Below are 27,011 nucleotides of genomic sequence, written 5' to 3'. Positions count from 1 at the left end.
GCATCTGACCATGAGCATTGATGTTTCATTGAACTGAAACGCGGAAAGGGGCCTCGGTAATCTGACTGCCACTCAGCGCAGTAAAAATGACGAAGATATTGTAGAGACAAGTTTAAGGACCACTTCCTAAAGGTGATGATATTCCTTCCCCCGTCACTGGAAATGTGGTTATTAGGAAAAGAAACGGGTGAGAAGAAGTATAGGGATAATAGAAGCCCAAAGCATCTGGTCAAGGTACAATCAGAAGAGGAACATTTTGGTTTTCCTCAGATCCTGCTTTAATATAGTATTTAAACACCAAATAACAAAAACCTCTTCCCTGGCCCTAAAAATTGCCTTCAGTAACAGTGTGTGCCAATGGTCAGATATCCACACTGCAGAGTGTCAGGGAACTGGCAACCTTCAAGTGTGTAATTACAAGGTCAAATCTGTAATGACAAGGTCATGCTATACAGGTCCTTTCATCTTCTCTCTTTTGTCTGAAAGCGAAGCTCTAGTAAACGTGGTCACTTAGTACTTTCCAGTGTTGTTAGTAATGAGTAGTTTTAGATTCGAAGCCCCTGCCCCTATGTTAGCATGAAATTAGTAAAATAAAAAATACTGAGCTATTTTAAATTTGGGGAAGAAAGGCACTATGAAAACGTAAGGTATTTATTGTTGCCTGAATGGATAGAAGCACAAATTAAACCTTTTTCTTCATGAAGTTTTAAAATATAGTTTTATTGATTTTTAGAGAGAGAAGAAGGAAGAGGGAGAGAAAGAGAGAAATATCTATTGACTGCCTCCTGTCTCCCCCTTTGTCCCCGCTGGGCATTGAGCCAGCAACCCAGGCATGTGCCCTGACTGGGAATCAAACTGGCAACCTTTCTGTGCCCAGGACAATGCCCAACCAACTGAGCCACACCGTCCAGGCTCTTTAGGAAGTTTTGGGACCAAAGACCATGATAAAAGCCTTGGGAGCTTGCTTTAAGAGAATATCGTCCCCATTCCACACCTGTTCTTACCACTTCTCTGGGTGCGCTCATAAACTCCTTTCTTAATGACCATTCCAACAATCTCGCCTTTTCCCGTTCTCACTTAGTGCGCAGTGGTGTGTGTGGCTGCAGCATCATGAAATGAGATTCTGACGCGAGGGGATGTCCCTCATTTAGAATTCCCGTCTGGATAAGATACTGAAGGCCGCATTGCAGGGAATTCTTGAGCAAAAACAATAGGAGGATGAGGGGTTGTGAGTATTTTTTTTTTTTCCCCTAAAGACAAATGTCAGTAAAATAACCCTGTTGACAGTGTAAAGCAGTGCTTCTCTCTGGGGTCAAGGCCAGAGCAGTGGACACCTTATCCCACTCACCCTTTTCCTCTGATAAGCCCCAACCAGCACTGAAAAGTCTTTCTTCACGAAACTTTTTTTTTTTTTTTTTTTTTTTTTTTTTTTTTTTTAAAGAAGGGGACAGAGGAAAACGGGAATTGAGAGGGTTTGCCAGTCGGCATCTGGTGGCTGGTCCAGAAGGATGCCTCGGTCCCTGCTTCTCACCTGCCTCTTCGTCGCCGTCACACCTGCGGCACCAACAGGTGAGTCTGGTATTGAGCACTTGGCCCGCTGAGCTTTTTGTTGCAGGAAATTGCTGTTACTACAGATTACTAAGAGCTAGAATCCAGTCTCTTCAATGCTGGGTCTAGCCATTGAAAACCTACGAACATGTATTTTCATAGAATTTCTGTTTCATATTCCATTTAGTCTCTTGCCTGGGCAGCCGAAATTCCCATGGATCGGCCATATCCAGCAGCTTTCCACCGGCTAAATATTGCTTGGAGTATGTGTAAAAGGAATTCTAACCTTTTATAGCTACACCTTCAAGAGTAAAACAGTGATTTTTTAGAGTTAAGGATAGATTTTTTTTTTTTTTTCTTTAATGGTTTCCAGAGACTGACTGAAAGCTTTAGCCCCATGAAAGGTAGAGATCCGGTAAATCAAACTCCATAGTCTTGACATCTGAAAATAGGACTCTGCACAGACTGAGTGAATCGTAAACTGTCTCTCCTCAGGCTTGGCACAAACTGGCCAACAAGGCAAAACAATTCCACTTGCTACCAAATGCCTCTCTCCTTTCTCCAACTAACAAATCCTTTTCCCTGGCCCTAAAAATCACCTCCCATAACAGTGTGTGCTGCCTGTTAGAAGAGAGTGTGAGGGCAGGTTGAGATGGAGAGAAGAGTCCTTTTGAGGAGCTCAGTAGTTTGTTGACCCTGACTAACTCAGGCCTTGCTCTAGCACCTTTAAGGATACACATTAAAAATGGCCTTGGAAAAAACCACCAAAACCATAATTCAATACCATCTAATATCTAGTCCATATTCAAATTTAAAAAACAAACAAACAAACAAAAAACAACACAAAAAACAGGCTTGAGACCCCAAGGACGTGAAAACTAATGTAATATGGTGCCTGGATGAAATCCTGGAACAGAGAAAGACAAAGGCAAAACTGAAGAAAATCTAAATACCTGTATGAGGTATCGTAACAGGGAAACCAGGTGGCGGGTGGGGGGCCTCTTTGTGCCACCTTCTCATCATTCTCTGGGTCTGAAGCTGTTCTAATGGTCTGTTTTACAGAGGGGGCTGAGCTCAGTTTAACCACCCAGCATTTGCTGCCAGAACACCCAGAGCCCTTAAGAGACGTCATCCTCCCTCAACTTCCGCTCCCCTTCCCCTTCTCTTTGCCTTCTCACTCTCCTCAGTGCCCCCTGCACCTCCCAATCACACACCTTCTCCCTCCCCAGACTTCTACTACACACACACACACACACACACACACTCCTGCACCTCCCAATCACACACCTTCTCCCTCCCCAGACTTCTACTACACACACACACACACACACACACACACTCCTGCACCTCCCAATCACACACCTTCTCCCTCCCCAGACTTCTACTACACACACACACACACACACACACACACACACTCCTGCACCTCCCAATCACACACCTTCTCCCTCCCCAGACTTCTACTACACACACACACACACACACGCACACACACACACTCCTGCACCTCCCAATCACACACCTTCTCCCTCCCCAGACTTCTACTACACATACACACACACACACACACACACACACTCCTGCACCTCCCAATCACACACCTTCTCCCTCCCCAGACTTCTACTACACACACACACACACACACACACACACACACACACTCCTGCACCTCCCAATCACACACCTTCTCCCTCCCCAGACTTCTACTACACACACACACACACACACACACACACACACTCCTGCACCTCCCAATCACACACCTTCTCCCTCCCCAGACTTCTACTACACACACACACACACACACACACACACACACACACACTCCTGCACCTCCCAATCACACACCTTCTCCCTCCCCAGACTTCTACTACACACACACACACACACACACACACTCCTGTACCTCCCAATCACACACCTTCTCCCTCCCCAGACTTCTACTACACACACACACACACACACACACACACACACACACTCCTGCACCTCCCAATCACACACCTTCTCCCTCCCCAGACTTCTACTACACACACACACACACACACACACACACACACTCCTGCACCTCCCAATCACACACCTTCTCCCTCCCCAGACTTCTACTACACACACACACACACACACACTCCTGTACCTCCCAATCACACACCTTCTACTACTACACACACACACACACACACACACTCCTGTACCTCCCAATCACACACCTTCTCCCTCCCCAGACTTCTACTACACACACACACACACACACTCCTGTACCTCCCAATCACACACCTTCTTCCTCCCCAGACTTCTACTACACACACACACACACACACACACACACACACACACACACACGACCTTTGACTTGATGCTCAAGGGAGAACTGGGTAAGGAGGGAAAGGGTAGTGAGGGGGGGATGCTTGTCCGGGTTGGAGAGGGGAAGTGGGAGGAAAGGAGTGGGGAAGGAAAAGGAGAGGAGGTGGGGAGGAAGGCAGGGAGTGAGGAGAAGGCAAGGAGGAGAGGGGGCTCTAGCACTGAGCTGATGGGAGGGGCGGCGTGTGGTGAGGAGGAGGACTAAGGGTTGGAGCCTCTGGCTCTGCAAACCTTGGAACCAAGGGCGGGACGTTGACATTATCTCTCAGCGCTGTGCCGACCCTGGGGTGCACAGCCTTCCCTGACCCCAGAGTGGGGACCCCAGAGGGGTGGGCTGCAGGGCGGCTGGAGGAGGGTGCTCCTGGCTCGACATTTTAAAGGAAACCACAGAGCTGTCCTTTCTGTCGCGCTTCAGTTTGAGGAATGTATGTGTCCACAATTTAGGGTGCCATATGCTTATACCAAGCTCTGTGCCCCCCAATGAGAGACTGAGAACGGGAATTAACGGATGATTAAGGGATTAAAGTACTGCCTTAAAAGGGGTTGGAGATGAAAAGGTTAGATGTGCATATTTAATGTGAGAAACACTGGGTTGGTAACTTTTTAAAATACATCATCTATTTATTTTAAAGGACACAGTAGGAAAAAATTTCCTGTTTGTGCCATATCTCCCCTACAACAGGAGAGAAAGAGAATTTTTAACAAATAGCACAATAAATGACAGCTGAGTTTAAGAAAAAACTATAATTCCTGAAATAGTTACTGAGGGTAGTTTAGGAATTTCTGTAAAAGCCATTACACGTTGAGTACCTAACCATGTCTTATAAAATGAGAGCCAAGGAAATGAACCAAATATTTTTATGAATTTATGATCACCTGTGAAATTTCCCTGAAAACCCGCAGCTGGGAGAGCGGAGGAAGGAATTTTTCCTTTTTGAGAGGGGAGAGAGTCTGTCTGAGGACACTTCTTGCCCTGGAGGGACAGCACACGGTAAGCTAGGGCACCCTTGGGGTACCGCTGGGCACCTTGTAAAGGAGGCGGTTGCCCTGCCTTGTGCAAATGTGTTACTTCCAGAAAGTGCAGTACCCGTCTTCCTTCCTGTCCCAAACTGTCACACGCTCGCTGGGCATGAGCACCCAGCCACACACTCCTCTCCCTGCGGGTGCAGTGCAGAGAGGAAGCTTGAGTTTGAAATGTAGCCTGGGAAAATCCAAAATATTTTCTAGACAACTTAGATTTTATGATCCTGGTCCATTTACATTTAATTATTGTGCATTGTTTGCTAAAGCTGAAATTCCTGCCCACAAAAATGCATCAGCCGTCATGTGAGCTCCCTGCCTACAGCATCAGCTAAGTCAGCTGACATGCATTGGGAAGGACAGTCCTCTACGGCTGGTCTCCTTTCTGGAACGCCTGGGTTTTACAGGTTCACACAGACAATTTGCCTCCATTCATTCAATGTTTCTCTGAAATTGAGGGAAGCAGTGAGAACATTGGGGATATTTATGTCTTTGGTCATTAAAATGTTTTTGATGGGATATTTGTCCATGCGCTAAAAAATGCATGCTTGAAAACTCTATTATCCACAGTGATGCCACGGCTAATTGTGAATACATAAAGTTTATAATGTTTTCAATAAGCTGATGGAATATATTCACTTTGAAACTATCTTAGGGAACTACTTGTCAATATAATCTGTATTTTTCAAAGCAGCTGACATGTGCCAGAGGCCTTTTCCTTTTCAGTGGAATGAGTTTTACACATTCGTTATCAAATCAAGCTTCCCCCTAGTGCAAAATTCCACCTATAACCTTGCCTACAAGTGACCATCCAAATATTTTTAAAATTTTCCGAAGACTCATCCATTGCTGGGTAACAGGACGAAATGTGCTTCCCCATAACCGTTTGTTCTTGTTTTTGTAACAGAATACCTAATTCCTCTCCACAAGCCCAGACCAGATGTTTGAAAAGTGATACGCACATTTTTCAGTCTTCTTTTCTCCAAACTGTAGTTCTCAGCTTCTTCCCCGGTGAATAATCTTAGGCTTCCTTCTAAGTCTGCTCGCCTTCCTCTGGATGCCAAGTCTGCCCATTACTCTCCTAAGGTATAGCCTCTGGGTGTGAACACAGCACTCAGACGATTGTCTGACCCGAGCAGAGCTCAATGATCCGCAACTCTAACGTCTCTGGTTCTGAGCAACTCTCTTTCCACCAATGGATTGCCAACGGACGAACAATTTAGCCCAATGCTAACCCCGAACCTTAGATAGTTTCGAAATAATTCCAAAAAAGGTATTTGTGAAACATGTGTAAGTTAACTTGGGGAATCTTAAACAGGTACTCTTTGGGAGCTTGAGATGATTTCTTTCTGAATCCCAGAAAATACAAGACCAGAATGTCGTTGGCTCTGTGATCTGCACTATCACGAGGTGCCTCTGAGGTGTCCCTTTCCCCCCCAGCCCCAGATCCCTGTTCCGCCTACATCAGTCTGAATGAGCCCTGGAGGAACACTGAGCACCAGCTGGACGAATCTCAGGGCCCGCCTCTGTGTGACAGCCACGTGGGCGGGGAGTGGTACCGCTTCACGGGCATGGCGGGGGACGCCATGCCCACCTTCTGCATACCCGAAAACCACTGTGGGACCCACGCCCCCGTCTGGCTCAACGGCAGCCACCCTCTGGAGGGTGATGGCGTCGTGCAGCGCCAGGCCTGTGCCAGCTTCAACAGGAACTGCTGCCTCTGGAACACCACGGTGGAGGTCAAGGCGTGCCCCGGAGGCTACTACGTGTATCGTCTGACCAGGCCCAGCGTCTGCTTCCATGTCTACTGTGGCCGTGAGTCCCTTCTCTGTGCTCTCCGTCCTCCCCACGAGGCATCCAGGAGAAAAGCGCCAGAGGACATTCACTTAGGGGAGCCTCTCAGGGTCCGAATAACATGGCTTCAGGGCCGCATAGATCTCCAGGCTGTGATTTCTGAGCTCTCTTCTGAAATTTCTGAAACGTTCCTGGAGACTAGAAAGGGACAGGAGCTATGCGTTTGATCATTTCTGCTTTATTTTGTCTTCACTCCTTTTGAACAAGTCATTAGAAAATGAAATGTTGATTTAGGTTATCTATAAGTAGAAATCTTCATTTAGAAAATGAAATGTTGATTGAGGTAATCTAAGTAGAAATCAACATTTTTGAGTATGGAGAATCCCTTTTTAAAATATATATTAGACATCCATGGGATAGCATTGTGCTTAATATCCATTGATTTTTTTTTTTAAATTATATGGGAAGGAGCTACTTTAGGTCAGTAATACTTTTAAATAAATTTTTGTTTTCTCAGTCCCCTCAATAACATATATTTAAAAAATAGAGCATATAGAAAAGTAGAAGATAATGTTTATTTTTTAATTTATCCTTATTATTAAAAATATTACAAATGTCCTTTTTCCCCCCTCATTGACTCCCTCTTCCTCACTCCTGTCCCCTCCCCAGGCCTTCACCCCACTATTATCTGTATCCAGGTGTTATGCGATAGGAGATAATGTGTATTTAACCCACAGCTCATGTTTGTGAGGTATTAGATTTTCAGAATCTATGGCCAAACAAGGGCCTGTGGATCTGAAGTTGGGAATCACTGATCAAAACGACAAAAGATGTTCCTGGGTGGTGTGTCTTTCCGCTGGGTTTGCATGCTCCCTGAACAGTGAGCGTTCTCTGGATGTTGGCCTGACGCTGGTGTCCCATGATGGAACTCCGGCAGGAGGGTCCTCTGGGGCGAGCCCATCACAAAGGCCATCCTTATCCTCCCGCAGACTTTTACGACATCTGCGATGAGGACTGCCATGGCAGCTGCTTGGACACCGAGTGCAGGTGCGCGCCAGGGACCGTGCTGGGCCCCGACGGGCAGACGTGCTTCGGTAAGAAACTCATGTTGAAGTAGAAACAGGCCCTTTAAAGATCAAAGGGACAAATCAAAAACGCTCCTGACTCAGACTGCTATCGTCCTTCCGGTCTGTGCCGCAGAACACCTGGAATGGTGTTTGCCCTTGTAGTTCATAACTAAAGCTTTAAGCCAGATTTGTGCCACGTTTAGGGGTAGTCTAGAATCCTTCTGTGCAATCCTGGAGTCCCTGGCCATGGGTGGTTATGGAGCTCTTGAAACACAGTGACAAAAAAAACGGAATTTTGATTTTACTTAATTTTAATTTAAAAACTGACACTTGACTCAGTCATTGAAAAACAGAAAATATTTGGAATTAACTTGAGTAACCAAATGTAAATTTTATGACTCTATATAGATCAGTTATTTCTGATGAAAATTTAGCATCCAAATTGAGACAGGCTATAAGTATAAAATGTACACTGGATTTCGAAGACTAGTTTAAAAAGTATAAAATGTCTCAATAATTTTAATATTGATTATATATTAGGATGAAACATTATGGACATATGGAGTAAATGAAGTATTTACTAAAATTAAATTTGCCATTATCTTTTAAGAAATGTTTAACTATAACTACAAGAAAGATTTTAATTACTTGTGTAGCTTGCTGTGTAATTCTACTGGATAGCTTTGGCCTACAATTATCTAAGGGCAGACTCCTACAGCTTCATTAATATGCTTTTGGTTTCTCAGAGTAGCAAGAAAGAGGAGTCAGATTACTTGTGGGAAATCCAGCTGTTTAATTGTACATGCTTTGTTGTCTATAGCTGGAAGAAAGCAAAGTTGAAAAACCCAGGATTAGAGGTCCTTTCTTTTCCCTTTAATGTTATGGATCTTTTTGTATTCAGACTCAAATGGACTTAAAAGAAGTCTAGTGCCGAGACCGGTTTGGCTCAATGGATAGAGCGTCGGCTTGGGGACTGAAAGATCCCGGGTTCGATTCCGGTCAGGGGCATGTACCTTGGTTGCGGGCATATCCCCAGTAGGGGGTGTGCAAGAGGCAGCTGATCGATGACTCTCTCTCATCGATGTTTCTAACTCTCTATCTCTCTCCCTTCCTCTCTGTACAAAATCAATAAAATAAAATAAAAATTTCATACAATAAAAATATATATATATATTTAAAAGAAGAAGAAGAAGAAGAAGAAGAAGAAGAAGGAGAAGGAGAAGGAGAAGGAGAAGGAGAAGGAGAAGGAGAAGGAGAAGGAGAAGGAGAAGGAGAAGGAGAAGGAGAAGGAGAAGAAGGAGGAGGAGGAGGAGGAGGAGGAGGAGGAGGAGGAGGAGGAGGAGGAGGAGGAGAAGGAGAAGGAGAAGGAGAAGGAGAAGGAGAAGGAGAAGGAGAAGGAGAAGGAGGAGAAGGAGAAGGAGGAGAAGGAGAAGAAGAAGTAGTAGTAGTAGTAGTAGTCTAGTGAGGAAGGGGAGGCCTGCCCACACCTCTCAAGAAGAACAGTACAGGTCAGAACGGGTTAGGGAGTGAGAGTGAAAGGCATGTCCATGGCTTATTTAAGAGAAGCGACTGTTCTTTGTCTCCTAAATGAGCTCCTCCGACCATGCTGTGTCGCATGTTCAACCCTCCCACAAGAGCGGTTAGCGCTCTTACAGGGTCCATTTTGACTGTGTGACTTAATGCCAGAATGTTTGGGGTGCAAGAGACAATGGTTCCTGTAGTTTCCCCTCACCCCTCGCACAGCGCTCGCATAGACACACATCTGTTGGAAAATATTTGGCTTTTACTTAAAGGCAGGACTTGCTCATTCATTGCTCTTATTTGTGGTTTTTAAGTATAATTGACATACAATATTATATTATTTTCATATATACAACATAAGGATTCAGCATTTATATACTTTAGGATGTGATCACCACAATAAGTCTAATTCATTCATTCTTTTTGCCTTTATTTTAATATAAGTTTGAATAGGTAATATATTTAAACTAGAGGCCCAGTACATGAAATTCATGTATTTGGTAGGTTGGGGGGGGGCCCTCAGCCTGGCCTGCACCCTCTCACAGTCCGGGAGCCCTCAGGGGGTGTCAAACTGATGGTGGGGAGCAGGCCTAAGCCGGCAGTCAGACATCCTTAGTGCTTCTGTGGAGGTGGGAGAGGCTCTCGCCACCCAGCACTCACCAGCCGTGAGCCCAGCTTCTAGCACTGCCCACCAGGGAGCAGCTCCTGCATTGAGCGTCTGCCCCCTGGCAGTCAGAGCACGTCATAGCAACCCATCATTCTGCTGTTCAGTCAATTTGCATATTAGCCTTTTATTATATAGGATAATTCCTAAATTAAATAGCATGAAAGGTATACAGTGAAATGTCTAGTTCTCTTCATTCATCTCATTTTCTCCTCACCCCATTCCAAGTAAACTCTTGTATTATTTTCTTATGTCCTTCCAGGGTTTTCTCAGGCAGGTATGAAAAAATGCAAATATAGATGTTAATTTATTGCCCCTTTTTTTGCACCAAAGGTCAAATATCATACACATCATACATGTCTCTTGCTTAACAATTTAACTTGGACATCTTTGTCTACCAGTACCTAGAGAACAGACCCCAGTTCCTACCTGGAGTCTGTCCCCCAGTTTCAGGGAGATCATGAATTCAGGGAGATCTGAAATTACACGCAAAGTTTACGTGCATGTGTCAATTTTCTCCTAGTTTTTTTTTTCTTTTTCTTTAATGTAATATAGTGGGGTATTTTTTTAATTTCCATCAGTAACTATGTTTGTTTTTAATGGTTTAACATTAGTGACTATGCAAATGCTTCTACCTTCACATTTCTTTTCTTAACTGTAGATGACACATGGCAATCCTGTGCTCTAGAACCTTCCATGGCTCACTCTATTTTCAAAATTATGTTCAAATGTCTGGTGTACAAAGTCTTTCACAATCTGATCTCTGCCTGCTCCTCCCCCCCACCCCTCCCACCCCCATGTGGGATCTCAGTGTGGAATCAGTGCAGTCATCACCATCAGGGCCCGGCCACTTCTCATCTAGGAGGCCCATTTTGTGTCTCCTTATTTCTTTTTGTTTCTTTTCTTTCTTTATTTTTTTATTGTCTAAAGTTTTACATATGTCTCCTTTTCCCCCAATTGACACCCCCCCAGCCATTCCCACCCCGGCCAAGCCGCCACCACCCCAGCATCTGTGTCCATTGGTTATGCATGATGCAATATAATTTTTATTACTTAGTTTAAATTATGTAATTTTTTTTAGGCAGAGAGAAGAGTATAGGAAAATAATATAACATACTCATGTACCCAGAGTTGACTATAGTTAAGTTTTTCTCTTCTTTTAAAATAAAATTTTACAGATACAAGTAAAGTCATCTCAGTCCATCTCACTTTTCTCTCTCACCCTCCAGGGGGAGTCAGTGTTTTGAAGTTGGTGCGTGTCCTTCTGGTCCTTGCTTTTATGCTTTTATTATTCATATGTGTACCCATAACAATATGTAGCAGAGCTTTGTGTGTTCTTAAAATGAACATAAAAATTATACCTTACCCCATAAAAGTGGAATTGCTGGGCATAGGATCAGAGTCAGGCTGTAAACAACAATAGGCCCCCAGATAACAATGGCTTAAATAACAGCGGCTTAACCACGTAGAAGCTCATTTCTCCTGCACATAAAACAATCAGTGAGCAGGTCAGCCCTGCACAGAGGCCGGCCCTGCGCACTGGGGTGGCCACCTCCAGGAGGGCCGCCAGCGCCTCTTCCCACCCACTGAAGGTTCTCCTCTCAATGACCATGTGTGTGTTTTTTTTTAATATTTTTTATTGATTTTTTTTTTTTTTTTTCTTTTTTTTTTTACAGAGCGGAAGGGAGAGGGAATAGAGAGCTAGAAACATCAATGAGAGAGAACCATCAGCTAGCTGCCTCCTGCACACACACACACACACACACACACACACACACCCCACTAGGGATGTGCCCACAACGAGTGTACATGCTCTTGACCGGAATCTAACCTGGGACCTTTCAGTCCGCAGGCCGACGCTCTATCTACTGAGCTAAACCAGTTTCGGCTACTATGCTTTTAAGCTCAGCATGTTTGTTTCTCAATTTTGTCTTATCCTTTTACACACTTATTTTGGTTGCTATTCTTTCTTTTTTTTAAAAACAAAAACATGTTTTATTGATTTTTTAGAGAGAAGAAGGCAGAGGAATACATGGAAACATTGAGCTGCCTCCTGCACACCCCCTCCTGGGGATCGAGCCTGCAACTTGGGCATGTGCCCTGACCAGGACTTGAACTAGGGACCTCTTGGTTCATGGGTTGGGGCTCAACCACTGAGCCACACCAGCCAGGCAACCATCCTTCCTTTAATCTGTGTGGTGATTTTTTTTAAAGCCTCGTACAGATGGATTTTTCTGGATCATTTTGTTTATCTCCGATCCAAAGCCCCTTGTTTGTTATCTTGCCAACTCTCTCTCTCGTAGGAAATGATTTCCTCGTGGTTAGAATTTCATGGCAAACATTTTCTGATGTCACTGTTGTTGTTTTCGGGGCAGGGGGTGGGGAGATTCTATTCTTATCGCCCGGTTTATGGGAGTTTTCACCGCAGAACTGTCAGGCGTCACAGAAACTGCACAGGCCTGGCCACACTCCACATCCCTTTCTGGCTGCGATGTCCCCACGCCATGTGGGGAGTGTGAGCTCACACGTCAGCCCGGCAGGACTGGGCTGGGGCTCCCGCGGTTTCTGGAGGCTTTGTCTCCCCTGGAGCTCCAGCCAGAGGCTTCCTCACTGCCTCCCTGGGCCTCTCCTGAACTCATTCCGGGGACACTTTGCCAGGGTCCCGGATGGGGTGTCAGCTCCCGTTAGCTCCTCCCCAGGACCTACGGCCATGCTTCCTGCCGCCTCGGGGGGTTTAAGCCCGGTCCCTGGCTTAGGTCCCATGTCCAAGCCATGACCAATGTAGCTCCCACGCTTCCTTTTCTTTTGTTTGTAGAAGGAGGGGGTCGACATTTATTGCCAGTTGTGCTTTTTTTTTTCTATGGCAAGAGTCCCTTCTTTCATCAGATTCTTCCAATGACTTAACAGTCACGATGTGCAATGTGAGACTATTCCAACAGTGAAGAGAAATGTCTAGAGCAGTCGCTCATGTATAGCGGAAGACTGCCTCAGAAATGTCAGATGCTTTCTCCTGCAACGTATGTCCCTTTAGTGCCTTTAAAACACGGTTTGAGCTGAAACCGGTTTGGCTCAGTGGTAGAGCATCGGTCTGTGGACTGAAAGGTCCCAGGTTCGATTTCAGTCAGGGGCATGTACCTTGGTTGCGGGCACATCCCCGGTAGGGGGTGTGCAAGAGGCAGCTGGTCGATGTTTCTCTCTCATCGACGTTTCTAGCTCTCTATCTCTCTCCCTTCCTCTGTAAAAAATCAATAAAATATATATTTTTAAAAAATAAAAAAATAAATAAAACAAGATTTGATTTATAAGTTTTCATTCATTTGGCAACTCTTCAGGAGCTCATTGGAGAAAGCGAGGCTCCCCAATGCAAATAAACAGGTGAGCTTAGGTGACAAAAGGAATTTTATTTCCCCACAGCTTTGCCCTCAGGAGGGAATTGATAAGAAAGTAGGTGCCTGCTGCTTCAGCAGGAGGCAGATGGACAAATAACTCGGTTGAGGAATCCTGGCTGATAGAAGTGATGAGGCTGGATCTCAGCCAGGGGCTGGGCTGAGGAATGTGTATCGGCAGGAACTGAAAGAACGTGGAGGTTCTGCTAAGGGGGCTGAGAGACTAAGTTGCTCAGCACCATATAAGTGGTGTGTTTCTTCTCTACAGATGAAAACGAATGTGAGCAGAACAATGGTGGCTGCAGTGAGATCTGCGTAAACCTCAAGAATTCATATCGCTGTGAGTGTGGGGCTGGCCGTGTGCTGAGAAGTGATGGCAAGACTTGCGAAGGTGAGAATGGGTGAGAAGGATTCACATCGATAGCCCAGGCCACTGGCTTATTCTCGGCTGCTCAAGAGACTGCCCCCTGTCAGAGAGAGGAGCAGTGTGGCTGTGCAAGGGGAGGACAGAGGGGTTCATCATCGTCAAGGATACCTGCAGATAGAAGTTACCGTTAATTTTGTCTCCAAGATTTCAAAGAAGGGAGTTGCATTTTACAAGAGGTAAAGAGCCACATATTTGGAAAATAAGACTGGGAATTCTGTGTTTCTCAATGTTCAATGCGCCCACAAATCACCTGGGTTCTTGTCAGAATGCAGATTCTGGTTTAGGTCTGGGATTGGGCCAACATATTGCATTTCTAAGTAACTAACTTCAAGGTGACACCTATGCCTTGACTCCAAGGAGCACACCGGGAGTAGCAAGGTGACAGAGGCGGGTAACATAACAAGTGGTTTACAGCAGCAAAGGAGAAACGGAAGGACTGGGAATCCAACCAACTGGCAAGAACTCCGATCCATCTAGCCGGCCCAATCAAAGTCCGTTCTGTTTCTTTTACATCAATAGTACTCTTACAGAATTTTGAATTGAGTGAACCAGATATTACAGCAATTTAGAAATGACTTTGGGTCTTCGTTCCCCCCAGACATAGTAACCATAGTAACAAGTCCAGATGGAAGGGCATTCTACAAAATGGCCAGCTTAAGTGGGTAGAGCTGTGGGTGTTGTAAGATGGCTCTTTGTAGCTATAACATTTCATACACGTATGCTGTGGCTTTCCTGCTTCTCAGTGACTGTTAGGCCCCAGTGATGCTGTGATGAGGTAAGTTAAGCCCCCCGATGCCAAGTGCCATCCCAAGAACCAGAATTTTGGGGAAGAAGGGCTCCACGGTTATCCCCTGTTCTTTCGTTTTTTATTGCAGACATCGAAGGATGCCACAACAGCAATGGCGGCTGCAGCCATTCTTGCCTTGTGACCGAGCGGGGCTACCAGTGTGAATGCCCCCGGGGCCTGGTGCTGTCTGAGGACAACCGCACTTGCCAAGGTAGTGCTTGCAGGGGCTGGACCTCTGCTCTGATTCATGCTTCCTCTCTCCGCCCGGCTCCCTGCCGTCCTCGCCCGGATGTGTCGAGATTCTCATCTTTTAGGACGCCAGCTCTTTCAGCAGTGTGTATCCCTGCATCTTCATTCTGGAAACATACAAACAAGAAATGACCTAAGAAAAGATTACATAAAAAAAAAAAAAATTTACTTTGCTTTTTTAAAAAGTGTGGTGAGAAATATTTAACATAAAATGTACCATCCAAGCCAATTTTAAGTGTATAGCTCAGTAGTGTTAAGTACAGTCACGTGGTTGTGTAAGTATAGTCACATCTCCAGAACTTGTTCACCTTGCAATCTGCAACTCTACACTAACTAATAACCAGTAACTTCCCATTTCCCTCTCCCCCAGCATACAGTATTTGTCTTTTTATGACGGATTTATTTCACTTAGCATGTGGCCACAAGGCTCATCCATGTTGTGGCATGTGACAGGATTTCCTTTCTTTTAAAGAAGGACAATATTCCCGTGTGTGGATATACCACATTTGTTTTCTCAGTCATTCATGGATTGGCATTTGGGTTGCTCTTGACGATTGTGAATGATGCTGCTATGGGTGTGAGTGTGCAAATATATTTTTGAGATCCTGCTTGTCATTCTTCTCCATGAATATCCAGAAATGGGATTTCTAGATCATTTGGTTTCCTTTGCTTTTTCATCTTTGATTTCCCCCCCCCCCTCTAATTTCTGTTACTAATTGTAAAACTAATACTCATTTTAGAAGTGTGAGACACAATGCAGTTCTGTTTTCTAGCAGATTATTGGGCTGTGAAACTAAGTTGGAAGCCCTAGAGAACTGATTCCTCTCCCTGCAATTACAACAGGAGCCTCAACACTCCTCTGAGAACTGTTTTCTGGAAACCTGTTTATTTCTGTCCAGAACATCATTTCATTCATGCAGGAAATTTTTAATGAGCAACTATTTCTGATTTCTTTTTACTATCCCATTTATTATAATATGTCCTCAAATATTGATATTCTCCTCACGTATTTCCAGACAGTACTCATACACATTCCTTTTAGGGTGTTTGTAGAGTTGGAACCCTGAGGAAAAGCAACCTTTTTATATTCAGTGAAAGTGGAATTTATAGCCAGGGTAATGGTTTACCGAACAAAGACAATTCGGAACTCCTCCCCAAGTGCATTAACACTGCTTTTATTACCTGTTTTATGGAGCAGTAATTAACGGTAAAGCCAAAGCGGGGCCATTATATAATGTAAGCCTGCATCAAAGCAGTCGTTTTCTGAATTGCCAATGAATTGTGTTTGTGCTAGGTTAGTCCTCCTGGGTGTCTCAGTTCATGGAGTTATGTCAGCCATACTTTGAAATGTCCGTCGAACTGAAACTTGAACATACTAGCTCCTCATCTGGGGGGTAATATCCTCAGGAGCATCATTTGACCACGGCTTTGGGAGGCAGGAGTCCCGGTTGTATCCACCAAATGCTTAGAGCTTCGTAGATTTCCTTGAGGAGAGGACAGAAAGCTGAGCCTGCACGGTGGTGAAATGAATTCTTCTAGAAGCCTCCGCCGGGCTCTCGGTCTAACGGGAGCCCCTCTCTCCGCAGTCCCCGTGCTGTGCAAGACCAGCACCATCGAGGTGAGCGTGCCCAGGGACCTGGTGGGCGGGCTGGAGCTCTTCCTGACCAACACCTCCTGCCGGGGCGTGTCCAACGGCACCCACGTCAACATCGTCTTCTCCCTCAAGACGTGCGGCACGGTGGTCGACGTAGGTTCCCCCGGGGCCCGGGGAGTGAGTGACCAGCAGCCGGTCCCTGGGGAGGGAGTGGACAGGGGTGTGCGCCACGGCCTGTCTGAGAGGAACTATTTCCATAGGAAAGAATGGATTTCAAAAAATCTAACGCCACTCGTTTAACACATCGATTATTGCGCACGAGCTGTGGTCCTGGCACCATGGGGATAGCAAGTTAAAACGAATTCTACTATTTCTGTTCTCAAACTGCCTGATCGCCAACGTGTGCAGACATTGTCCCGAGTGCTTCGGCACCCGTGTGTCTCACCTGAAGGAAGCGACCGATATACACGGAGGCCCACTGATGAGGCAGCGATGAGCCCAAGCACTGAGCCAGGTGGAGGCAGAAGGTTGGCACTTTGATCCAGGAACCTGTGCTCCTCCCCCTGCTGGGGAGCCTCGGGGATATGAAATAGAGATTCCTGATTTTTTACAGAGAAAAGGGAGAGAGATAGAGAGTTAGAAACATCGATGAGAGAGAAACATCCATCAGCTGCCTCCTGCACACCCCCTACCGGGGATGTGCCCGCAACCAAGTTGCATGCCCTTGACCGGAATCAAACCTGGGACCTTCCAGTCCACAGACCGACACTCTAACCTCGGAGCCACACCGGCTTCGGCATTTAGAAACATATACAGTCGTATTGAGGGGACGATGCACACAAAACATGACATAGAAGAGTTAGTGTTCCAGGCGAGAGGGGCTGTCGGAAGCCAGGAAGGGACAGACCTGGAGCAGCCACGGCAAGCAGGACTTGCACGGGGGTGGGAGCATGAGTGTGGTTGCACGTGGCTGACAGGCGGAGGGCAGAAGAACGGGCGTTCAGATGGGACACACACGAGCAAGTCCCAGGGACGGGAATCCCCGCGCGTATGCTGGGCTCTGGGGCCTCCCTGACAAGGAGCTCGTTTGGGGGGAGAAAGCTGGAGGAGAGGTGCCCCCAGACATCTGCCTTGGGCGCTAGGGTGAGGACCTGGGGTTCAGCAGGCCCGGTGTGATGATGACATCAGAAGGAGCGGGGAAAGAGGACTGGGTCCTGGGGGTCAGTGCAGAGGCCCTTGTCATCATTTAAACAAACGGATTTTGTTTTTTTTTAATGTGATTAAGATAAAAATCAGAGCGCTGTTAAGCCCTGGGGTGAGCTGTGGAGGAGATGTCCCAGGAGAAGGCCGTCAGCGTTAGGCGAGCTGTGTTTATTCTCTGTGCGTAGCAGCAGGGACGTGCCCGTGAGGCGTCAGGCGGGGCTGGACATAAAGAGCTGAAAATCATGCAGCCGCTGAAGTTCTGCAGGCCGATGAGGTCAGCGTGAGGTCGTGCCGCGGCAGGATCCCCAGGCCTAAGATTACAGAAAAAATAACCCGCAGAGGCTGCTCTCTGCGAAAACACTGGCGCTTTGAATGTGCTGACTCTGCACAGCTCAGCCTTCAGAAGCAGCATTCCTAGGAATGTGGGGGTGGACCATGGAGCAGTATGCAAAGAATCATTGAAAAGCTCCGGGCTTCAGCAGCCCAGTGTCTCATGTGCTTTGAGGTTTGGAGATGGTTCTGATTAAGAGGAAGTGGGGGAGAAACTGTAGGAATGAATGTGAGTAACCTCTCTCCCCTCTCTTGGCCCGGGCCGGGCTCAGGTGGTGAACGACAAGATCGTGGCCAGCAACCTGGTGACGGGGCTCCCCAAGCAGACGCCCGGGAGCAGCGGGGACATCATCATCCGGACCAGCAAGCTGCTGATCCCCGTGACCTGCGAGTTCCCGCGCCTCTACACCATCTCCGAGGGCTACGTGCCCAACCTGCGCAACGCGCCGCTGGAGCTCCGGGGCCGCAGCCGCGGCGTCTTCCCCTTCACGCTGGAGATCTTCCGGGACCGCGCGTTCGCCGAGCCCTACCGGGAGGCCCTGCCCTCCCTCAAGCTCCGGGACTCCCTCTACTTCGGCATCGAGCCCCTGGTGCACGTGAGCGGCCTGGAGAGCCTGGTGGAGAGCTGCTTCGCCACCCCCACGGCCAAGATCGACGAGATCCTCAAGTACTACCTCATCCGGGATGGGTAACGGCGCTGCTTAACCCGCGTGTTGTTGTTTTTTTTTAAATATATTTTATTGATTTTTTACAGAGAGGGATAGAGAGTTAGAAACATCGATGAGAATCATCGACCAGCTGCCTCCTGCACACCCCCTACTGGGGATGTGCCCGCAACCAAGGTACGTGCCCTTGACCGGAATCGAACCTGGGACCTTTCAGTCCGCAGACCGACGCTCTATCCTCTGAGCCAAACTGGTTTTGGCTTAAATCGTGTATTCCTCCCAGGTCACGTCCGACCTCTAAGTGCACACGTGTACTCGGTCCTTTCCCAGAATGACTCAGCACTCTGGCCAGCTCTTAAGTAATTCAGAAACCACTTATTGACATGTTGGAGGTGGAAACTGGGGATGGGGAGAGGAGAGTCAAAAATGACTCCAAGGGATCTGGCTCAGATGACCACCTACATGCCATTCATCAAGACAAGAGGGTATAAGTAGAAAAGCAGATGTGAGGTTAAAATGTTGAGTATGGTCATTCTGAATAACAATATTGAATTGTAAACGCCAGCAGCAGGATGCACAGGAAGAGAGGTCAGGGGGCACTGGGAAATGCATATCAGACCCAGGAACGAGGTCAGGACCGGAGGGAAAAGAGAGAGTGCCCCGTCTGTGGTGGAAGCTGTGGGACTGATTCACCTGCTCCGAGAGGGCAGAGCGTGAGTGCCAGGTGGGGCTGCCCAGTGTGAGGGGAGGAGGAGCTGGAAGCAGCGAGTGTAGACGCCTCTTCTCAGATGCTTGATTAACGAAGAAGTAGTTGGTAGCTTTTAGGAGAAGAAAGATCAGACTGATGTACTTTTGTTGGCTTGCTTGTACCAAGGGGACTTCATATCTCCTAAGGCTCCTTGGATTGCTAGTAAGAACCGTGTGTGTCTCAGGTGCCATTGGGAGCTCAGCGGTCTCACGCCCTTTGCTCATGTGGCCAGAGTGTCCACACGGACACCCACACTCAGAGGGGCAGCTCCCGTGTCTTCCTTGTCCTCCTGTCAGGTGGCATGTCTCAGGCAGGGCCGGGGGCTGCAGTGTGAAGAGAAACGGCCTCCTAAGACCACAGCAAGGGTGCCCCCTGCCGTGCACCCCACCACCTGATCCGATAGACCCTTGGAAACATCTGCTTTGCTTGCACTTCTCCACATCTCTCACCACTGCTGCTCACAGTCTCTTGCTAAGTGATTGTCAATCCCTGATGCACATTAGGATCAACTGAGAAACTTAAAAAAAATTTTTTTTTAAATAAAAAGTCCAGCTGGTGTGGCTCAGTGTTTGCGTGTCAACCAGACAATCATGGTTCAGTTCACAATCAGGTCACACGCCCAGGTTGCAGGCTTCATCTCCACTAGGAGGCATACAGGAGGCAGCTGATCAATGCTTCTCTCTCTTCACTGATGTTTCTCTATCTCCCTCTCCCTTCCTCTCTGAAATCAATAAAAATATATTTTAAAAATATATTTTAAAATAATAATCACAAAGCCCAGACCTCATTCTCTCTATTCCACTCTCACTGACTAATTCCAGCCCTCGTTATCTTCCAGCACCGCCTCCTAACTCTCAATTGTGGGCTCCAGGGTCCCTGGGCAGCCATTCCAAAGGAAAACATACAGATTGTCACGCCCCTGCTGGAAACTTTTTAATGGCTCTTGATTTTCTCTGGTTGGTAAATGTAACTGTTCACCAGAGGGAATGCTTCTGGCTTCAGATTCCTGGCATCTCTCGGCGTGCTTTTAGAATATGGAAATTTGTCATTCCGAGCTGCTTTGGATGGCAGTAACAGGCCTCACTGTGGAGTCTTTTGGAATTATTGCCATCTTAGAGAGTGATCTCCAGAAAGTTTTAAAAGGAAAAGTAGAAGTATCCTTATTTTTTATTTTTTATTTTTAGTCACATACTCAATGCTATGTAGATTAGGGAATTGATTTCCTTTGGAGAGAAGAGTGGATTTTGGCTGCTTTTTTATTTTTATTTTTATTTTTTACAGTTTTATTGGAGTACTATTGGCATACAATTAATACACGTATTTAAAGTGTACAGTTTGTATATATTCATGAAGCTATGACTACCTTCAAAATAGTGAGCATTTCCCTAACAACAAGAGTTCTCTTCTGCCTCATATTTCCTTTGCAAAAATAAATGTATAATCATTCTTCACTTACTGGGAAAACATGTAATCTGCAACCTCAATTAAGCTTGTGAAGTTTATTAATATATTCATTATTCAGACATCTTTTATTTAGACAGTTCTAAGAAACTGTGCTACTTAATTTTCCAGCCCTCTGCATACAAAGCAGAAAAAAGAAAGCTGCGGAAGACATTAAATGCTTAAAAAGTAGAAGGCAAGAACTCAAAGACACAGCTGTATGGGCCTCGTTAGTAAACAGGCAAAGAGTCCCATCTCCAGTACAGTAGTGGGACACAGTACTGGGCACATGGATTAATCCCACAAAATAAAACTCAGCTCTCAGCGTGCCTCCCTGTGCCTCCCCCTCTGACCTCTACCTTCTCCAGTTTCTGCTCAGGCCGGAGGGAGCTGTGAGCAAGTCCCAAACTCTGTTGTTCCTTACACCCTCCTGCCTCTGTGCCTGCTATTCCCTCTGCCTGACATCTTTCTTCCTGTGTAGTCTTTACCGGATATTTCCTCCAGGAAGCCTTTCTGGATTCCTTCCAGCCTGACTAGAAACCATCCTTCCTTCTACTTCCTCTTCAGTGCCTCGCCTAGAGTGAGGACCACTGAATATTTGCCTAATGGATTTTTTTTTTAATTTTTATTTCCCGTCTCCATTTATCTCCCATTTGCCTTCTTCTACCTCTTCCCACACCCCCTTCCCTCTGACAATCACCATTCTGTTGTCTGTGTTCATGAGTCTCTCTTCGTTTTTTGCTTAGTTTCTTCACCTTTCTCACCTAGCCCCCCAACCTCCACCCCTCTCTGACAGGAATCAGTCTGTTTTCTGTAACTATGGAGTCTAAGGAGTCTTTGCATAAGTATCATAATAGTGCAGAGCCCTTAAATAAACATAATATCACACTTATAAATTGTTAGATGATTCATGGTCCTCAGCGTAAATTTAAATGAGGCTGGTTTCCCCTGATATTTAACACATGACTCACCTCCCTCTAGTGTGAGTTGATATGTGCTCTGAGAATGCAAAATAATTTCATACCAGCCTAGGAAAGCAGATTTAGAAAATTAACCTCCAAAAGAAGAAATCTATTGAATTCCAAAGTCAAATATTGGGCAACTTTTGGATGATCAATTTCTTTGGATTGTCATATGTCATTGGCCTTTCGTTTAGTGAACTTAAAGCTGATAGGACTAGCATTATCTAATCACAGTAAACACCAACTCAAGAGCCAGAATTTGTCCTGGGTCTTAGGCTGCAATGTGTTACCCAGAAACAGCTCTTTCTGCCTCATTTTCTCTTTTAAAGAAAAAGTGTAGTATTTCTATTTATTTTTAAATTTAAGAGTATATTTTATTCAACCAAGTTTCTTCAAAATATTACCATTCAACATCTAATCAATAAAACTATGTTAGTGATTATTTTACTTAGACTGCTAAGTCTTTGAAATCTAGTGTATATTTACACTGTAAATACATCTCAATTCATTTTTATTTTTTGTTTGTTTTTTTGGTTAATCCTCACCTGAGGATATATATTTTTCCATTGCTTTTTTTTTTTTTTTTTTTTTCAGAGAGAGTGGGGATAGAGAAAAGAGAGAGAGAGAAAGAAACATCAATGTGAGAGAGCCACATCAACTGATTGCCTCTTGCAATCACCCTAACAAGGAGTGGAGAGTGAGCCTGTATCCCAGGGATGTGCCCTTGACTGGGAATCAAACCTCTGACCCTTCAGTGGGCAGGCTGATGCTCTGACCACTAAGTACACCGGCCAGGGCTATTTTATTTTATTTTTATAATTGATTTTAGAGAGAGAGAGGCAGGGAGAGAGACAGAGAGAGAGAAAAACACTGATTTGTTGTTCCACTTATTTATGCCTTCCTTGGTTGATTTTTGTATGTGCCTTGACCAGGGACTGAACCTGTAACCTTGATGTATCAGGATAATACTCTAACCAAATGAGCTACCTGGCCAGGGCCTTTATTTTATTTTTTTATTCCCAATTTCCCAGCCCCTACTGCTTTCAGATAAAGAAAATTTGAAAATGCTGAAACACTTAGTGAAAATGCCATTTTAATATTGTTACATTATTATAATAAACATTGGGCTATAAGCTCTTGATTTCATAGACCATATTGTTCACCTTTATATCCTCTGCAGCATCCAGCAGAGTGTATTGCACAGATTAGATGTGCAATAGGATTTATCATAGACCATGATTAGAAGATGATAAAAATTAATTTCACCTAAGAAAAATGAAAATTAACACAAGAAATAATAGAAATTCATTATATGTTTAGGTCCTCTTCAATTCAGAGGAATAAGCTAGTAATAGAAATACAAGTCAAGATGCCTTATTTTTAAACAATTTTATTGGCCTTTTTACTGCACTGAAAGAGCAATTAGCAGTTCCTAGCACGTGGCCTGTTAGCACCAGGAGCAGGCATCCGGTTTCACAGGCTTTTCTATCTGATTTCCCCCACTTTCCCCGGGCTGGTAGACGGGCTGGTAGACGGGAGCTGTTAGGTATCCATAAAAAGAAAGATGTACTTATAAGAAGGAAGTTCATTTAGACTCCATAATGGAAATGATACTACAGTGTGACCCTCGGCCTCTCATCTTTAAGGAGAAAAGTTCGTAATGCTAAATCTTGGCCTCCAACTGGAGAATCCATAATACTTCTTTCCCCCAGCTGACCCTGTGGTGAGCCTAGGAGTTCCCTTTCAGCAGGAGATCTGAGATTCAAACCCCACAAGCCTGCTAACCTACAACTTTGTGTTACATTTGGGAAGAAGAATTAAAACAATTTGGCAGTGAATGACTTTTCCCCAAAAGAACCAGCTATTTATTCTCTAAGAAACCTTTGGTCTTCATGCAGCTCTTTGATGCAAGAATTGGCGTTTGGCTCACCCTTGAATTCCCTTCAGGGGTGAACTATCTATTAGGTATTCATAACTATTTATGAAATCTAAGGAAAGGCTTTCTCAAACCAATAATAAAGCATGGGAATGCAGAATTCCTGCAACATATTACAGTTTTAAACACAAAAGGTACCTTTGAAACAAATGCTGCTGCTGTTGCTAATACTTCAATACACTGACTTAGCCGGAGGTCCTTGTGCCAGTTTGTGGGTACAGTGAGTGACAGGTGGGACAGACAGTGCTAATGAGCAGGGCTGGGTCTGAAGGGAATTTCCTTTTTCCTTCATTCTCAAAAAGCTTGAGCGCAGCCCAGCCTCCTCCACCCAGGCCCCCTCTCCTTGGACCAGACACGTCAGCCGGGGTTGATTTTCCACCTCTGCTTAAGCAATCAAGTCTGACGTGCCGCCCTGCCCTGCTTCCAGTTGTGTTTCAGATGACTCCGTGAAGCAGTACACAGCCCGGGATCACCTAGCGAAGCACTTCCAAGTCCCTGTCTTCAAGTTTGTGGGCAAAGACCACAAGGTGAGTGAGCCCCCCACACCCCCTCCAGCCCACTCCCTGAGTCTTCCCTCTTAATATCCCAACTTGGTGACATTCTCTGAGCCACAGTTATAATCCGCATTACCTCTATGGAAAATGCTACAAAACTGGCCATCTAGAAGCTTAGCACCTTCATGAATGTCGTAATATCGGCCCCTCCCAATACAATAGCTGTGTTTGTTCAAAGAAAGTACTAGATGATCACAAGTTTAAATCCTTGTGGGCAGGTCTGGGTGAAAAAGCCTGAATTATGGTCACATGGTAAAAAGTAAGCACAGGAAATTCACAGAAAACACAAACAGTGAAATATTGAGTGAAAGTGGTACTTAAAATGCCAACTAAAACCATTATAAGACTCTATTAATACATATCTATACTAATAAAAGGGTAATATGCAAATTGGTCAGGATGCCCTCATAGTAACAACCAAACAGCAGGCTGCCTGGGGCGACCAGGCCAGCAGGGGGGTTAGTGAGGGACAACCAAATGACTGAACAGCAGACTGCGTGGGGTGACCAGGCCAACGGTGGGGGGGACAGTTGAGATGACCAAGCCAGTAGAGGGGGGCAGTGAGGGGCAATCAGGCAAGTCGGGGAGGGCAGTTGGGGGCAACCAGGCTGGTTTAGGTGATTGGGCCTAAATCGGCAGTCAGACATCCCCCTCCAGCAGTTAGGAGCCAGCGGTCCCGGACTGTGAGAGATCCTGGATGGTGTGGGCTCTCGCTGTGCCCAATCCCCTAAACCAGCTTATACTGGCCATCAGATATCCCCCAAGGGGTCCCAGATTGGAGAGGGTGCAGGCCTCTAGTTAATGTATAAAAATTATAAATCACAATACTCTAAATTATAAAAAGTATACAGTGGCCTTATAAATTGGTATACTTTCTGAAAAGTTGCCTGACAATATTTAATAATAACCATAAAATAAGCATGTTCTTCTTTCTAAAAATTCCAATTCTGACAATTTCTCAAAAACAAGCAAGCAAAAGAAAAAACACACACAAAACTTATAGGATGTTTATAGAGCATTGTATAAGGAGAGTGGAAAAAAAAAATCCCCCAAACAAACAAATAGGGCTACAGTATATCAATTAGCACAATGTTAGGTAGTTATTGAAGTGGTATAGAAATATGGAAATATAGAAAAGGGAGACATGAAAAGACTTGTCATGACAGTTTACATGTGTGTTGAAATGCTACATTTTTTAAATGTACATACATGGCTACAGAGGTTATAAGCGGCTCTCTACCATAGGGTAAGGTGGAAGGTTTTTGTTTGAATAGAGTTGTTGAAACATTTCAACAAAAAGTTCCAGAGACAGTGATCTTTTCCACGCTGCATACAAGTGCATTGATGTCCTTCCCTGCTACATCCCTGCCAGGGAGGGCCCACTGTGATGGGGTGTCCTGGGTCCCTCCTCAGCCAGCAGCTGCTTGGAGAGCCACTTGCAGGAGGAGCTGGGAGGAAGGACCAGCCTGACACAGAGGTGCCTGGGAGCGGATGGCATGCCTCCCTCTGAGGCAAGAATGAAGATGCTGGTCACTAGGTGTTGCCCTTACAAAGGCCGCTCCTGGCCCCACACCAGTGAATCCGTTATGCATGCGGTGTCTTCTGTCTCCGAGGACTCTGTCTGCCGCATGGCTGAGTGCGAATTTGGGCAAATTCCCTCCCTCTCTCCTCGTTTCCTCATCCGTAAAACAGTCATGATAGCATCTGCCTCAAAGGGTGCTGTTTAGATGACATGAGATGACATACAGGAAGTATGTGGTACGGTGTCTGGTGATCGCTGTGACCACTGTTTCTGTTCCTCACAGGAGGTGTTCCTGCACTGCCGGGTGCTGGTGTGCGGGCGGCTGGAGGAGCGCTCCCGCTGCGCCCAGGGCTGCCACCGGAGGGCGGGGCGGGAGGCCCGCGGGGAGGGCGCCCTGCACCCCCCGGAGGACGCCGGTCTGCAGAGCCAGGTGCTGACAGGCGGCCCAATCCGCATCGACTGGGAGGACTAGGACTTGGACCGCCCAGCCCTGGCTTCCGGCTGCCCGCCTGCTTGGAGCTTCTTCCCGTGACCTCTGAGGACATCGGTCAACGCTAGATCCCTGCCCTTCTTTAAACATCACGTGTGGGTGTGGACGGACTCCCGGACTGGCTCCCTCTGACCTGGCTCACTGCTGACCGGCCTGACCCTGTCAGGGCTGCATCCTCCCAAGGTCAAAGCTATGCTGCCCACACAGAAGACAGCTCCGATCCCCCATTGCTTTTCTACAGTCAACCTCCTTCGTAGTAAATCACCCAATCAGAAGTTTGGCATGTCATTTCAAATTAAGAAATTAAAAAAGTTAAATAGTTGCTTGAAACGATGACTTAAATACCCAATGATCCCTTAAATATGTAAATAATATTATACCCTGAAATTTCAGTTCAAATACAGACTAGTTACCGGGGACTCAGAAGTTTATCCATATAAGTGTGTACTAAAAAATACTATTTGGTTTTTCTCTCGCACAATATTTTCTTTTGACATTTTTGTGTTGTTTTAAGAAATATCTTCAATTAATAAATGTTATTAAATTCATTACCATGCATTTAGGTGGTTCAATGACAACTTTAGACAAAATTAAAATGTGGTGTCATATGCTGTTATTTGGCATTCTGTGTCCTCAGATGGATAAGTGAATAGAAAAAGGTATAAAATTACACCATGCTCTATTTTGTAGGTGCTTCATTAATTTTATTGAAATAAACCACAGAGATAAATTTGATCTGCAGT

At 45.7% G+C, this 27,011-nt stretch overlaps 1 protein-coding gene across 1 annotated transcript; it reads left to right on the top strand.

Annotated features, from left to right (window-relative positions):
- Positions 1-1,437: 1,437 nt before the first annotated feature.
- OIT3 (oncoprotein induced transcript 3) lies at positions 1,438-27,001 on the top strand. Its single transcript, XM_036437763.2, has 9 exons — positions 1,438-1,569; positions 6,370-6,744; positions 7,713-7,817; positions 13,630-13,752; positions 14,664-14,786; positions 16,411-16,571; positions 18,224-18,639; positions 24,130-24,229; positions 26,062-27,001. Exons 1-9 carry the CDS (start codon positions 1,509-1,511, stop codon positions 26,248-26,250), a joined length of 1,653 nt encoding a protein of 550 aa, XP_036293656.1. The 5' UTR covers positions 1,438-1,508; the 3' UTR covers positions 26,251-27,001.
- Positions 27,002-27,011: the final 10 nt, after the last annotated feature.

The sequence above is a fragment of the Pipistrellus kuhlii genome, unplaced genomic scaffold (assembly GCF_014108245.1).
Source record: "Pipistrellus kuhlii isolate mPipKuh1 unplaced genomic scaffold, mPipKuh1.p scaffold_m20_p_15, whole genome shotgun sequence".
NCBI lineage: Eukaryota > Metazoa > Chordata > Mammalia > Chiroptera > Vespertilionidae > Pipistrellus > Pipistrellus kuhlii.
This window is presented reverse-complemented; position numbering and strand designations above follow the sequence as displayed.